Source organism: Vombatus ursinus, unplaced genomic scaffold (assembly GCF_900497805.2).
Source record: "Vombatus ursinus unplaced genomic scaffold, bare-nosed wombat genome assembly UNPS02014859.1, whole genome shotgun sequence".
In the NCBI taxonomy this organism is placed as follows: domain Eukaryota; kingdom Metazoa; phylum Chordata; class Mammalia; order Diprotodontia; family Vombatidae; genus Vombatus; species Vombatus ursinus.
The window spans coordinates 2,283,611-2,300,299 of NW_020954637.1; the positions used below are offsets into that span (position 1 = coordinate 2,283,611).

General features: G+C 48.6%; 1 protein-coding gene across 2 annotated transcripts in view; it reads left to right on the forward strand.

Annotated features, from left to right (window-relative positions):
- LUZP1 (leucine zipper protein 1) overlaps positions 1–16,689 on the forward strand; it is an 80,927-nt gene that overhangs the window by 58,221 nt on the left and 6,017 nt on the right. The window contains exons 2-3 of one of the 2 annotated variants that reach the window (XM_027841397.1): positions 7,124–7,253; positions 11,970–15,175. In XM_027841397.1, the coding sequence (XP_027697198.1) occupies positions 12,068–15,175 (3,108 nt within the window). In that variant the 5' untranslated portion in view covers positions 7,124–7,253; positions 11,970–12,067. The remainder of the gene's footprint in view (positions 1–7,123; positions 7,254–11,969; positions 15,176–16,689) is intronic. The other variant, XM_027841398.1, reaches the window with a different exon arrangement.

Consider the following 16,689-nt stretch of genomic DNA (forward strand, 5'->3'; position numbering starts at 1 on the left):
GGGATCTTGACTTTTTTTTGTGTCATAGACAACTTTGGCAGTCTGGTAAAGCCTAGGGACTCCTTATGTTTTTAAATGTATAAAATAAAATACATAGGGTTACTATGGAAACCAATTATATTGAAATAGTTGTTAAAAATTTTAAACACAAGTTCATGGAGACCTCCCCTAAGTCCAAGGTTAAGGACCCCTGTCCCAGTCCAGGCACTTGCAGAAAGGTCTACTACAGGGCAACCTGTTCTCTACCTTACTAGTTGTGTGATCTTGAGCAAGTCATTTAAGTTATATTTGCCTCAATTTCCTCCTTGGTAAAGTGGGGATGATAATCATAGCACCTCCCCCTCAGGGTTGTTGTGAAGATCAAATGAGATAAAGCACTTAGCACAGTGCCTCGCACATAGTAAGCATGATATTGATGTTAGCTACCATCATCATCCTCATCGTTGTTATTATTTCTCCCCCTTCCCCAATCCCCACCTCCTCACATGCTTTTTGACTTGAGTTTTCCACTCCCCAGGTAAGAATGAGGGTGATGCGTTTGTGTGGGTATGGGTGTGGATGTGAGGGCATCTAGGCTGGCTCTGAGTGGGGCAGTCCAGCTGCAAGACTGTTTGAGCCGATGTGGATCTGGTTGTATATTAATCTTGGACATCTCCAAAGGCATAGGAGCTGGACAGAGATGCTCCCAGCTCAGTGAGCCTCCAGCCTCACCTCTCCTCCCTCACCCAATCATAGAATTTCAGAGCTGGAACTACTGTTTCACTACATCTTCTCCAGCTTGAATGAAATGACATTTAATAGAAATGACATTTAATTATTAATTATATTAAATGACATTTAATAAGGTCTTCACTGTGGGTTTAAACAATGCTTTCATAAGTACAAGACAAGAGAGAAGTCTGGTTAGATTGCTGTTTGTCTGTAAGTGAACTGAAAGTTTTGGTGGATTGCAAGCTCCACATGAATCATCATCAGTGGTACTGACCGCCATGTTGGGCTGCATTAGGAGAAGGATGGCTTGCAAGGTGGCAGAATATTGTGGTGGCCAGAGGGCTTAAGTCCTGTCTGGGGATCTAGATTGTGTGACCAAGGGGCAGTCAGAGCCTCAGGCTGTTAGAGATGAGTCACCAGACTATTTCACTCACAGCGAGGTTCTATGCTGGGACTTTCCCACTTCAGTGAAATTATAGGATTATACTAAGTTGTTTTTACTTTTGGGGTTGATTTGGTTGATATTTTGCTTTGTTGATTGATCTCTCTGTTTGTTAGGGGCCTTAGGCTTTAAAAAAAAAGGTTCCCTATTCCTGTATTGCTGTGAAAGACAGGTTTTGCCTGGTTTTGTCTTCCAATTCATTTAAGCAAACATTAACTGCCTGCTGGATTCCAGGTACAATGGGCACTCCCTTTTTTCCCTTCCCCATATGGAGAATCCTAGGAGAGGCAGATTCTCTGCCTCTGCTTTTTCCCCTTTGGACTGGGCAAAGAAGCTTTGTACTTTAGGTGTTTTGCATACAGGAAGTGTTTAATAAATGTTTGTTGAATGAATGAGGATTACATTATATTCGAGTGCATATATTGAGGTGCTTTTTAGGAGACTTGTCTGTTTTCCGTTTTTCCTTGGATGGCAGGGTGTGGTCTGGGGACTTCTGGGTCCCATCAAAGACATCCATGCCTGGGAGCTCTGTGTTGTTGCCCAGGTAGCTATTAAGAGGAGCTGCCTAGTAGTGTTTGAACGTGACAAAGCCGAGCACCTGTGGGAAGGCTTTCCTGATCCCCCTTATGGCTAGTGTTTTCCCTCTGTTGACTATTTCCTACTTATCCAGTAGATAGCGTGGTTTTATATAGTTGTTTGCATATTGGCTCTATACTGACACATAGTAGGCCCTTATTGGCTGATAGACTAGAGAGTATTGTAGAAACAGGAAGCAGAAATTAGTTGGGAAATGTAAGCAGAAGACAGAGGAAGAGGAGGAATTGCTATCGATCTCCTGAGGGCAGGTGGGGTGAGGAGACAAGTTGCCTTGTCCACTCCAAACCCTCAGCCCCATTCCTTACATTGCAAGGAGAGGGTGTTAGGAGCTCAGCACCCCCTCTTCTTCTTGGAGGCTTATCAGATAGAACCACCCTCCAGAAAAGTCTGAATTATTATGGTATTAAAAGATAAAATATATTGATATTATACAATACTATACATACATTACACATTTCCGAGTTTCTAAACTTTTTCTATGTTGTCTATGGCTTCTGCAAAACTCCCCCCAAGTTCCCATTTAGTTTCTCATGTGACCCCGATGTATTGAAACCACGATGGGGAAAGTCGGATGTGGAAGGTATAACTGCGCACTGCTGGACTGCAGGAAAAACTGATTAATGAAGCTCACAGGGTTTCCCAAGCTTCAGCCCATCATTCCCTACAGGGTCTCTTGTAAGGGCCGGCGACTTGTTTGAGGTCCCAGACATTCCACGAAGAGAAGCATAGCAACCTATGTCCAGAACAGAGGGAGCCGTGCTGGTCTGTCTGGCTGTCCTCTGAAAGCCTGACTGTGTCTGGAGGGGGTTATGTTCCGTTCTGGGTGCTGCATGAGAGGAAGGTCAGACTAACTGGAGAACCTGTGGGGGTGGGAGGTCAGCCAGAATGGGGATGGGACCAGAAGGAGACCCTTCCAGGGAAAGGGAGGCCTGGGAAAGGGGAGACTTGGGCAAGAGGGGCGGAGAGATTGTCTCCTCATATTTGACTAACTTTCATATGGAAGTAAGATTGAATTTGTTCTGTTTGGCCCCAGAGCTGAATTGGAGAGAGGCAGATGGAAAGACTGCCTAAGAACTAGAACTTTCTAAAGGGGTGATTAAGTTGCCTCAAGAGACAGCAAGTTCCCTCCTGTTTTTGAAGGTCTCCTAGCCAGAGCTCGATATGACGATTTGGGGGCGGGGAGGTTAAGATATTGGAGAATGAATCACTATTCAATATGGACTAGAGCAGAGGACTTTGGAGTTGGTTCCCCTTAATTTAGTGCCTGCTTTCTGTTGATTATCTACAATTTATCCTATCTATAGTTTGTTTGTACATAATTATTTGCAGTCTTCCTTCCCCATTAGACTTTGAGCTCCTGAAGATCAGGGCCTGTCTTTTGGCTTTCTCTGTATCTCTAGTGTTTATCAAGGTGCCTGGCACATAGTTAGTGCTTCATAAATACTTATCAACTAAAAGAAAATGTAGGAAAAAAAATAGTTCAACCAAACTAACCATCTCATCACCTGAATCTGACTGTATATGCAGTCTTCCACAACCACAGTCTCTCACCTCTGCAAAAAAGGAAGGGGAAGGGGCATTTTCTTCTGGCTTTTTTTTGGGGGGGGGGCAGTCCCCTAAATGTTGCAGGTGAGGAAACAGGCCTGGAGAAGGAAAGTGCCTTGCCTGCATTCTAGTAGGTTGGTGGAAGAACAAAGATCAGAGCCATACCATGATCCCAAATGGGCACTGCCCTTTTTACACTATAACTCAGATACTTCCAGGTGGCATTGGTTTGCATGAGAAAAGGGGCTGGAAGGAATAAGATGGGGCAGCTAAGTCTGAGGGCATGGGGCACAGAAACCCGAGAGGACAACTTTGAACGGCCTTATGGGGCTTAAGAGCCCTTCCTCAATGTACTCTGCCACCATTAGGACAATTTTGTGACTGTAGTGACTGTCTTGTGTCATTTCTAAACTCTGTGTTCTCCTCAGCACCCAGCACATTGCTTTGCACACTGAGGACTCTCATTAAATGTTTGAATGAATTCTAAGGGATGTGGCCGAAGGCTGGGAGGGCCAAGCAACCCCTGGGTCTTTCTTGACTGGGGGCTTGCCCAGGGTGTAGCTCTCACTATGCCTAAGGGAGGGTCACTTCTCTCCTCTGTGCCAAGCTGAGTTCGTTTAAGGAGAGTGTCTTCTCACAGACACACCCTGCCCACAGCCTGACCCGTTGCTGCAGCTGCTAGAAACTGGACCTCGTCTCTCGCCGTTGGCCACCATTCCAGCCCTGCGGAGAGAGATGCAGGCCAAGTGGAATGGTTTTTTTTCCCTAGGAGCCTGGGCTCCCTCTGGTGGCCATGGGGTCAAGGTGCAGGCCCTTAGCCGGCAGGGCTGGGGCTGAATTGGTAGAAGGGACAGGGCTTGGGGTTTGATGCTGATTTCAGCACCTTTTGTTTGCAGAACACTGGATCCATAGAAGCCATTCTCTCCACACTAAGATCCGCCTCCTGGGTGTGTGTGTGTGGTGGGGTAGCTCAAGGCTGCTTCTACTGGAAGCCTTTTCTGGCCCCTCCCCCACCCCTAGCTGCTAGTACTCACTCAACCTCCTTCACGGTTTCTCTTTAACTGATATTTATTGTGTGCTAATTCTGGGCCTACTTCTGCGAAGCATGGATATAGTAAGCAGAAGGGTTGTCTAATTTTTTGTCTAGGCTCCCAGCACCACCCAGGGTGGGTACTTAATAAAATATTTACTAATTGATTGATTTAGTCCTGGAAGTAAGCTTGGAGATCATGTAGTCCAAGCCTCTCGTTGGACGAATGAGGAAACCCAGAGACTTGCCCAAGGTCACTCTTCCACAGCAGAGAATTCAGGTTCCCTGACTGAGTGAATTCAGAGTTCTTTCTACTGGTGGGACAAAGGTGAAAACCAGCACATTTTGTCCAAGCGTTGCCATTTGCTTCTTAGTGTCTGTAAGCTTTCTGTGAATCAGATCAATCCATCCATTGACATGTGCACCTTGTCTCACTAGGGTGTAAGCTCTGAGCCAAGGGACGGTTGCTTTATCTTTGTATCTGGTGTCTGGCACTGAGCTTAATTCTGGAGATTCAAAAATAAAGCAGCACCGTCCACTCCCGCAGAGCTTACATCCTAATGAGACGACACGGGCATATTTAAGTAGGCAAAAATATATTCAAAATAAATGCAGGGTAGTTTGGGGAGGGGGAGAGGATGCTCAGGGATGGGTGGATCAGGAAAAGTTTCATGTAGAAGAGGATGATTGAGGGAAGCCAGGGGGACGTCCCAAAAAGGCTGGGGTGAGGAGAGGGTATATTCCAGAATTGGGAAGTAGCTTGTGAAAAGGCATGGAGATAGGAGAGAGCATCTTGTGTGAGATGGGCCTCAGAACATGGAACATCAGAGGTAGATCCTTAGAACATGGCATGTCAAGAGATAGAAAGATCCTTAGAACCCAGACTGTCAGAGCTGGGAGGAGCCTTAGAACCCAGACTGTCAGAGCTGGGAGGGCCTTAGAACACAGGATGTCAGGCCTGGGAGGGCCTTAGAACACAGGATGTCAGAGCTGGGAGGGCCCTTAGGACACAGACTGTCAGAGCTGGGAGGAGCCTTGGAACCCAGAATGTCAGAGCTGGGAGGGACCTTAGAACACAGACTGTCAGAGCTGGGAGGAGTCTGAGAAGACCAGTGATCAGAGAAGGGCAGAATCTTAGAATAGACCTGAGAGACCATTTTGTTCTACCCTTTCATTTCACAGGCCAGGAAACTGGTGCCCAGAGAGAGGATTTGTTAGCTAGGTGCAAATTTGAAAGTCAAGTCTGAGAACTAGCAGTAAGCTGCCTCACTAAGAATTCAGACTCATAGAAGGGGAAAGGCCTGCCCTTAGGCTGGCCAGCCCCCAAGACACAGGGGAGCACTGAGTGTTCCTGTGGCAGGTTGATGTGGGGTCGGCTGGTGCCCTCCCAGATCTTGCTTGTCCGGGCTCAGGAAGGAAGCTAGTGCTGGTTTCTGCTTGGCCATGGAGATGGAGGGGTTGGGCTATGTGAGTATCAGGCTCTAGGCCCCTCCCCTCTGCCCAACAGCCAAGGCCCAAGAGGAGGCCGAGCATCTGTTCCTGCTAGGCCGGAGGAATCGCCTTCCTCTGCCCACCGACTTCCTGCCGGAAGCCCTGGGTGCTTGGGATCCAGCCGAGCCTTGGAACACATACTTTCTATGACAGCTGCCTCCGCCTCTGCCTCTCTAGAGTTGTAGCCAATGTCTAAAAGAAACCGCTCCCAGAAGAGGCCTGGTGGAGTGAGACAGGAAGGGGCTGCAACATAGGGTCTGGGGTTCCGGAGTGAGAGCCAAGACGAGGAGGTCTAGGTTGGCTGCCTCCTTGGCTAGCTTTGTGATCTTGGGCACTTCCTGTTCTGGGCCTCAGCTTCTCCATCTGTAAAATGGGAACAATAATGCCCATCCTCTCTCCCTCCCTTGTGAAAGTCGAATAGCATGAGAGATAGGAACATGCATTGGAAAGTGTAAGCTGGTACAGAGATGAGGTGGTTACTTTTCACCGATTGATTTCAAGGATCTATGTGGTCACACACACACACAGACACACACAGTCCATTGATGAGCCTGTTTCCAGAAGCCTTTGCAGCTTGACCTAAGACCTGCCAGAACGCTTGTTCTCTTGGTATATAGCCTTTGTGAGCCCATGGTAGCCTGTGTGCCATGAGGAGGCAATGATGATAAGAGAGGCCAACATTTAGGGAGCATTTTCCAATGTCTTATCTCAGTTGGACCTCCCCATGATCCTTTCAGGAAGCCCTCAATGTCTGGTTCCCTCCTACCTTTCCAGTTTTCTTTCATAAAACACCTTTCACATAAGCTTTCTGCCAAAGCTTCCTACTGGTTCTCCAAACTTGCCATCCCATTTCTTGCCGCCATGCTTTTGCAAAGGCTGTGCCTTATGTCAGGAATGTACTACCTCCTCTACCTTTTGACACCATCATTATCTTCCTTCAGGTAAAGAAGCTTCCCCCTGGCTTTCTTCAAGTCTAATGAATAATCTTACTGCCTTCCCTCGGAGACTACTCCCATTTATCCTTTATCTCCCTCATTAGACTGTAATCTCCTTGAGCAAGAACTGGGTATTTTGCCCCTTTTTTTTCCTCTCCTAGGAAATGCTTAATGAATGCTAGTTGATTGACTAATGAAGGAACTAGGAAGGAAGGAACTAGAGATTATAGAAATTTAGGGCTTGAAGGGACTTTAGAACACACAATGTCAAAGATGGAGGAAACTTCAGAACTTGGAATTTTCGAACCTAAGATGTCAGAGCTGAAAGTGACCTCGGAAATAAATCATCTCTCCAACTGCTTACCTTGACAGATGAGGACATTGAGGCTCAGAGATAGTAAGTGACTTGCCCAGGGTCACACAGCGAGCCAGTGGTAGGAGTGGAAACAGGAACCCAACTCTCCCAACCCTCAGGCCATTCCTGTCGCTGTTGCCAGACCAGGTGAGTTTGCTAAGTACTTTTTATCCGCTTTTGGTTTCCAAGGGAGGAATTATGATTAACTTTGGCCCTCACCTGGCTCTTGTCCTGTAGGGATAACTCTTTCCACAAATACACACGCAAACATTAGACTCTTTTAACTTTTTGTGCATTTGTAGAATGTAGCCTGGGCTGTCACTCATACCAGCTGGCAGACGGCAGTAACGGAAAACAATAATGTGACAATAATGACCAGATTCTCGGCATGAGAAGGTTTGCTGTTCACGCATCCCACCAGGCAGCACCATCTTTGGCTGGGGAGGGCAGTGGCTCCCAGGTTGGGATCCACCTGAAAGGGCAGGGGGTGCCCCCACCTGGGCTTGTGTCCATGACTATGAAGAATGTGCATTCCTACTATGCCTATTGAAGCGAATGCTTTTCTGTGCAATATTGGGTGGGAGAGTTTAAATAGGTTTCACAATCTAGGGCAGAGGTGTCAAACACAAGACCCATACCACTCCGCAGAGCCCAATGAACATGCAATTGGGAAACAGTTAACAAAACAAATAAAAGTGCAGTAGAACACAGATAATGTTAATACCTAGTTTTCTAAGTCGATCTACTGCCTTCAGGGAGCCTTATGTATATTGAGTGGTCACCATTTCTATTTGGGTTTGACACCCTTGGTCTGGGGTGGGGTAGGGGGACACCAGACTAGTTGGTGATGAGGGGCTTAGCTTTTAGAATCAGAGAATTTCAGATCTAGAAGAGACCTCAAAGCCCAGCTAGTCCAATTGGCACCTGAAAAAGAGTTTTTTCTACCACATCCCTACTAGATGGTCATCTAGTCTTTGCCTCCAACTCTCCACTGAGGGGAAACCCATTCTATCCGAGGTAGCCCTCTCCACTTTAGTATAAGTCACATTGTTAGAAAGCCTTTCTTGCCCTCAGCTCTAAATCAGCCATTTGCACCTTTTTCCTATTGCTTTTTGCTTATCTCTAGGGCCAGGCGTCTCTCTTCCATTTGCTAGCCCTTCAAATGCTTGAAGACAATGATTACAGGTCCCCCCAAATCCTCTCTTCTCTAATCTAAATAACCCGATTTCCTTCATGTAATTGTCACGTAACATGAACTCAAGACCCTTCACCATCTTGCTCACTCTCATCTGGATGCTCTCAAATTTATTAATGTCTTCTTTTTTAAAGGATAAAAATGCATTTATTAAGCATTTATTGTATGCAAACCACTGTGATAAACACTGAGGATACAAACAGAAAAGCAGAGAATCTCAGCTTTCAAGGAGATCATGTTTTAAAATGGGAGGTAACACATATAGGAACTTTCACTCAATTTCTTCCTTTGGCCATGGTGCTTAGAATCAAACGCAAGATTCCAGACGTGGTCTGACTCAGACAGAATGGAAGCGATGCTCTTTTTAATGTAGCCCAAACTGCATTACTCTTCTTAGTTTTCATAGCATGACTATCAAGCTTGTGGTCCACCAAAACCCCCAGATCTTTTTTTGGTAGATTATTGTCCAACCGTGAGTCCCCCATCTTATATTTGACAGCTCCTTGGGGATGAGGGCTATTTAGTTTTGTCTTTTTATCTCCAGCACACATCACAAAGCCTGGAACATAGTAGGTGTTTAAAAAAACGCTTATTTAATCAACTGATCTTGTGTTATAAAGTTGTTTTTTTTTTAATCCCACTGTAAAATTATATTTGTCCTTACTAAGTTTCATTTTAATTCAATCCAGCCCCATGTTCAGCCTATGTCAAGGTCTTTTAGGATCTCGGCTTTGTTGTTCATCCTGCCATCCTGTGTTATCTGCAAGGACAGAATGCTGTTCCCCTCTCACTGCCTGACTCCTTCTGGTCATGGTTTTGTAACCATAGCACCAAAAGGTGTTTTGGAGAGAAGCACCTCTCAGGGGTGCTTCTGTAATTTAGGGATGCTGCCACTAGGTGGTGGGGACTAGCTCTTCATTAAAGCAGAAAATTGAACAGGTTTGTCACTTTACTTAAAGATCTGGGACAGCCACTGATATGTGTTCTCTGCATGGCCCTGGGCACGTTCCAGAGAAGACTTAGGTGTGATGGTGCTGAATCGCACTGCGGAAAGTCTCCTCGCCTGAGACTTTCTTAGACCAGTGAAATCACAAGCCCCTGCCCTGTGTCCTAATCCTCACACTCAGGGAAGATGCTTCAGATCAAGCCTTTGAAAAAATCTGTAGTTATCTACGTTGCTGCCCTGCGATCAGTTCTAGCCTGCCCTGAGCTTGCTTTTGCACAGACGTCTGGACCCACAGCAGAAGGGGTTGTAGTCAATTTGCTCCCCTGTGCTCCCTCCCGGCCCGCTCTGCCACCATTGCTCAGGACCTCATCTAATTCCAGCTGGGTCCTTGCTGCCGGGCCGTGTTTTTTATATGTATGTCACTGAAACTGTCACTTTTTTTGCCCACAGCCGCTGTTCTGCTTTTTCTCCTCCCACCTTCAGACCCCAGGGCTAGTCTCCATCAGCAACCAATCACTATGCGTCAGGCATTGTGCTAAACTTCCTTTCTTCTATTTTCTGGAGGAAAATGGGACCTTCGGCCAGCTTTGCTCTGTGCTCTGTCACAAAGGCTGATGCTGGGAGCTTCCCTTCGGGCTTATTTTCATTCCTAGTTGCTCTCTGTTTCTGTCCCACCTCCTCCACTCTGCTCACCTGTGTCCCCCGTCCCCTCTCAGGCTATTCATTACTCTATACTTTTCTTCCCTTTCATTAGCAAACTCTTAGAAAGCAATTTCTACCCTTTATTTTTTTTCCCTCCATTTTTTTTTTCCTTTTTTTAAACTTCCTCCTCATCTGTTTGCTCCTCAGTGCCACCACTATACTACAAGGGCGTTCTAGAAGGTCACCAGGGACTTCTCCATCTCCAGATGCAGTGGTGTTGTCTTCGGTCCTCATTCTCCTTGACCCTTCTGCAGCATTGGCACTTCCCTCCCGCTGAGCCTCTCCTGGTTTCCTTGGCACCGCTGCCCCCTGTTTCTCCTGCATCTCTCCTCTATTTGATTTTCCTTGGCTGGTTCATCTTCACCTCCCTACTCCTTAAATATGGGTGTCTCCCAAGACTTTGCCTCTGTCCTTCTTCGCTTCTACAGCACCTTCCTCAGCAACTTTTTCCATTGCTGTACATTCAGATGCCTCCTAAATCCATGAATCTAGCCCAGCTTTCTCTTAAGAACTCTTCCCATGTCTCTAGCTGTTTGCTGGACAGCCTCACTTGGCTTCTCCACCTCAGTGTGTTTAAAATTGAGCTCATCATCTCCTCCCTAAACCTGACCTTCCTACCTGCTTCCCTGTTTTATTGATGGTACCACTGTCCTTCCAGTCCCCTAGGAACCTGAGTCATCTTTGGTTCTATTTGTGTACTGACATCTCTTATAATTGTATCTGTCCCCTAGACATCTCCAGTACCTGCACTCTTCACTCATGCTGCCATCTTCCACTGTGCTGTCTGGAATGCCTGTTCCATAAACTTGCTTTTATCTTAAACCTTTTCCTTTCCCACTCTCTCCATTTTCAGGATCTCACTGAGCCCTGCCGCTCCCTTTGCAATACTGGTTATACTTTCATTCATCCCCCGCAGCCCCAATCCACTGAATGTGGGGGGGAGGGTGAGAATACTCCTTGCTCCCCATTACTACTTTCAGACTCTTCCTTTACCACACTCTCTGACCCCTCTTCTTTTGAGGTTCATTCAATCCAAATTTGTCACCCAATCATGATTCTGGTACCTCCTGTCTACCTACTCCGAAGGTATTCTTTCCTCCTGGCTCACATATTTTTCTCCCCATCTCCTACTCTGATATTAATATTCCCTCAGGTATCCTTACTTCCTAGGCCATCAATCTACTTAATTGCCATCACCTTCTTCTCTACTCCACCTCAGCGACAGACCAGAGAGGGTCAAATCCTTGATCTTGACATCAACAATAAGTATCCCACTTCCGTGTTCCTGCTCTGAAATTCTTTTATCTGATCATCATCATTTATCGTTCTTTATATTTTATCATTTTGTCTTTCCCTCTACTTTACAACCCCTAACCCTGTTCTTCATTCTCACCATGACTTCCTCCTCTCAGTTCTTTCCCTGACTATCACCCTTACGTTGCCTGTACCTCCAACCTTCCTTATCTAAACCGCCTGATGAATCAGTTCACCCTTCACTGTCCTCCATACTTTACCCCGTTGGCCTATCATCAGTCATATCTTGCCAAGCCCCAACCTTGGATTACTTCCATCATCAACTGCCTTCACTACCATCCATGTGTTTTCTTAATTGATTGCTGTTTGCCTCAGTTTCCTCATCTGTAAAATAGGAGTAATGATAATAGCACCTATCTCCCAGGGTTGTTATGAGGATCAAATGAGATCATAATTATGAAGTGCTTCGCAGAATGCCTACCAGGCACATAATAGGCACTATGTAAGTATTAGCTATTATCAGCATCATGGTCTCCCTCACAGGTACCATTTGGACTAGATGTCTTCTGAGCACCCTCCCTACTCTAAGATTCATTGGATTCAGGTAGAGGCTTGGGCTCAGTCACAAAGTAGGTAAAAAGCAGGGGTCTCTTCCATTGACCCTGGAGATTGTGATTAGAGGAGCTGGTGTTTTAGAAGAGTAAATTCCGGGGCTTTGCTGGGAGTTTGCTTTCTGACACATGCCCTTACCATTTTCTTCCTTCAGACTGATGAGGGTCCCAGGCTGCAAGAAAAACCTGTGGATACAAGGAGAGAGTTGACTATTTCTCATTCCCTTGAGCTACACTAAAGAGAAGCCTGAACATGGCGGAATATTCAGGGTACAAGGAGGTCGCCTCCAGTCGCCACCTGCGGTTTAAGCTGCAGAGTCTTGGCCGCCGCCTCGATGAGTTGGAGGAGGCCACCAAAAGTCTCCAGAAGGCTGAGGACGAGCTCCTGGATCTCCAGGACAAGGTGATCCAGGCCGAGGGCAGTAACTCGAGCATGCTGGCTGAGGTGGAGGCGCTGCGGAAACGGGTGTTGAAGATCGAGGGGAAGGACGAGGAGATCAAGAGGGCGGAAGACTTGTGTCAGCTGATGAAAGAGAAGCTGGAGGAGGAGGAGAGCCTGACCCGGGAGCTGAAGGCGGAGATCGAGCGGCTCCAGAAACGGATGGCGGAGCTGGAGAAGCTGGAGGAAGCCTTCGGCCGGAGCAAGAACGACTGCACCCAGCTTTGCCTGAGCCTGAACGAGGAGCGGAACCTGACCAAGAAGATCTCCTCTGAGCTGGAGACCCTCAGGGTCAAGGTGAAAGAGCTGGAGACTTCAGAGGACAGGCTGGACAAAACGGAGCAGAGTCTGGTGTCCGAGCTTGAGAAGCTCAAGTCGCTAACTCTGAGTTTTGTGAGCGAGAGGAAATACTTAAATGACAGGGACAGAGAAAATGAGAAATTAATCAAAGAACTGACCCAGAAACTGGAGCAGAACAACAAGGTCAACCTTGCGGACCATCCCAGGAACGCCTCCACCCTCCTGGACAGAAACGACCTACGCATTGAAGATGGCATCTCGTCTACACTGCCCTCCAAAGAAGCAAGAAGGAAGGGCACGCTGGACTATCGCAAGCAGGGGGAGAATGAGACGCGGAACAAGTCAGAGAATGAAAAGAATCGGGATCAGGAAGATAACAAAGTTAAAGACCTCAACCAAGAAATCGAGAAACTCAAAACCCAAATCAAACATTATGAATCTCTGGAGGAGGAACTGAAGAAAACGCGGGCCCAGAACAATGACCTGAAGGACAGTTACCTGAGCGAGCAGAATAAAAACAAGGTATTGACCAGTCAGCTGGAAGAGGTCAAGCTACAGCTGAAGAATCAGAAGGACCTGGAGAATGGGGAGGTAGAGAGCGAAGAGTCGTTCCTGCTCAACAAGGGCCGGCAGCACGAGAGACCCAAGTACCGAGGGCTCGTCAACGAGTCCCCTACCTCCAGGTACAAGTCGCGGGAACTCTCCCCCCAGCACAGAAGGGGGGAGAGACCTCGCTACAAGGAGCTCGTGCCCAGCAATGACAATGCCCCTCACAACAGCAAGTCAGTTAGCGGCTCCAGCGCTGCAAACCGGAGGGCCACCAAGGCATCCAGTGCCGTGCTGGGCATGGACAACATCTCCCAAGATGCCAAGAGACCCGAGGACAACTTTGCAGCTGGCTTTTCTCTGAGTGAAGGCAAGAGGGCCAGGGAGCAGCCGCCGGTGCTGAGCCGCTATCCCCCAGCGGCCCAGGAGCACCGAGGCCTGAAGGGACCCTCCAAGCCAGGACATGAGAATGGGCTGAAGGGGAAGGTGGAAAAGACATCCCGCGTGTTTAATGAGGCCAGCCACGGCGATAGAGCCACCAGGACAGAAACCACTGTGGCCTCGGCAGGGAGCAGGGTGCTGAGGGTGAATCGGGTGGCCAGTTTGGATGCCTCTTTAGAAGCCGTATCAGCCAAGAAGATCCTCAACCCCTCCGGCGGAAATCAGGGGTCTTCAGGGCTGGCCGCAGAGCTGGGCACCTCTAAGGCCACTGACCCTTTGGCCTCATCTCGGAGATCATCCTCTGAAGGGCTGTCAAAATGCAAAAGGCCCACTAATGGTCAGGAAGCTGAGAGTAGCCCTCCCAGTCTGAAGCCTCCAGTTTTGTCCAAGGGTTCTTATGGTTCCAGAAGTCAGGAAGACATCCTTCAGGGCTTTGTAGCCGTAAGCAAGGAAGAGCATGACCAGCCTGTATCTGTGGTGATGGAGGACAGCAGTCAGCATGAAGCGTTGAGGTGCAGAGTCATCAAACCTGGCGGTAGAGACAGACTGGACCTGGAAGACGACGGGGACACAGATTCTCTCGTCACCGCCAAGCTGGTCAACACAACCATCACTCCAGAGCCAGAGTCGAAAAGGCAGCCCGGCTCCAGAGAAATGCCCCGGTCCCGAGCAGCCCTGAGAACGCCGCTGTTTGACGACAGAGACGTCGGGGCCGACACGGAACCTGGGAAGCCTGGGAGAAGCGCCGCAGCAGAGTTTCAAGAGGCCAATAGCTCCGGAGTAAAAAGCCGCAGGCCCTTTAGCCCCAGGGAGGCCTTGCGGTCCAAGGCGGTCATTAAGCCTGTCATTATTGATAAGGATGTGAAAGAGGTCATGGGGGGAGTCGGGGCAGAGGCCGTCTCAGAGAAACCAAAGCCCACCTCCAGATCGGTGCCAAACAAAGTGACAAGCTGCATCACCATCTACCCTGTGGAGGTGAGCAGCCCCCGGGGGAGCACAAGTGAAGCCCCGAGAGAGAGACACACATCTACCAGCAACATCCAGGTGGGGCCCAGCGAGATGTCCTCGGTCACCAACCACATTAGCCTGCCTTTTGAGATCTCCATTAACAAGAATGATATCACACGGCAGATCACAGACGCTGATCCAGCTGGGGACCTGCCTCCGAGGAACAGGCCAGAAACAGTGGTCTCCAGGAGCAGTATTACTATCAAGCCATCAGAGCCTGGGGAGAGGAATAGCCAAGAGCCCCCCTCAGAGAGCCCCAGGTGGAAGAGCCACTGTCCCCCTTTGGAAATGGAGCCATCCGACACCAAACACGTAACAGTGCGGAGCGCCTGGAGGACCAGGCGAGACTTGAACTCTCTGGAAGAGCCCCTGGCCCAAAGAGGCAAAAATGTGGACCCCCTTAATGCATATATGCAGAGATCTTCCACGGATTTCTCAGAACTGGAGCGGCCCAGGCCCTCTCCCTTTGAGCAGGGCGTGCGAAGCGGGGCAGGGAATCCAGGGGATGGCCCTGAGCCGTCTTCCCGGAGAACCCAAAGCAGCCTCACGGTGTCGGAGGTTCTCACGAGGCGTGGCCGGGTTGGTGACTCTGTCACCGCTGCTGCCTTGAATCGCCCAGCAGGCCTGGTAAGTTCCCTTCTTCTCCCTTTCCCTGAGTGTGGAACCACTTTTTCTCTCCCTTCCCATCTTTTTTTTTTTTTTTTTTTTTTTGACAATTGGGGTTAAGTGACTTACCCAGGGTCACACAGCTAGTAAGTGTCAAGTGTTTGATCTGAGGCCGGATTGGAACTCAGATCCTCCTGACTTCAAGGCCGATGCTCTATCCACTGCACCACCTAGCTGCCCCCCCTTTCCCATCTTCTTGATGGGAACTCTTCTGTGTGAGAGACCGACCAGCTGGGGGCTATTGAACCTCAGATGGTAGAGCTAGGGACATTTGAGTGACCGTGAGGTGGGTGGAGGGGGAGAGGAGCAGAAGAGGCAGAATGAGGCTTGATATTTAAAAAAAAATCCGAAATATTCCTAACGGTAAGAGCTGTCCAAATTGGAACAGGTTTTACTGGGAGGTAGTAAGTTCCCTGTTAGGGCCCAGCTCTGGACCGTGGCCTCCTGTAGGGTAGTAAGAGACGCCTGGAGGTCAGTACCTGCCCGAAAGGGTACTGGGAGTGCCTCAGTAACAGACGCTGGCTCCACCTACGAAGGAGGAACATGGGAGGAGCTCGGGCAAGTTCCACCCATGAGGTAGAGCTAGGGCTATAAGAGCAGGACCCGGGGGTGTCTGGGAGGAGCCGGGAGTAGGAGCCAGGGAGAGACCAGAGGCCGGGACGATGGGAGGCAGGAGAGAGAGCAGAGGCCGGGACCTTGGGAGGCAGGAGAGCACGTAACCAATAAATCGTGTGCAACGGCCAGCTCGGGTGTTCTGTCTAGTCATTCCCCTCCACCCTCGGAGGGGCTGGAGACGTCCGAAGACGGGGAAGGGTAAGTATCCAAGCGAAGGCTTGGGTGGGGTAGCTGACTAAGTGCACTACGGTTCCCCATCAGTGCAGGTATTTTAATGAAGGCTAGATCCCTGCTCGTCGGGGATGTTAAAGATAGGATTCCTGTTCATGTATGGGTTGAGCTTTATTCACTAGGTTACCTTCTGTCTCTGAAATTCTGTGATTCAAATATTGGTTGGTCTCCTACAGAGCCCTGCCCTACATGACCCAGAGGAATTTATGGCTACAAGAAAAGTTTTGGGCCTTCCATTACTTTAGAGAAGGAATTTAATGAGGGTGATAAATAGGGACCATTTCAAAATCTCTTCCTTCCTTCCTTCCTCCCCCATATACTCAGGGAGTCCAGCTGAGGTGGGGAAGGCCTTTTGGCATTCACTTTGTTTCACTGAAGGCCAGATGGATTGCTCCAGAAATACCAAGAAGAGTGAGTTGGGGGCTAGGGGGAGGGAGGCAGTAAGCAGGCAAGTGAGCTGCCTTCTGAGTAAGTGCCTCCCGGGAGCCAGAGTCAACATATTGTCTCTGGGGGTTAAGAGAGGGACGGGCTTTTCCTAAGAAGTGGTTATCTTTGCAGCTTCTTCCAGTTCTGGTGGAGGGCCTTTGCAGACAAGACTCTTATCTGAACTCTGTTTCTCCTTCAGACCT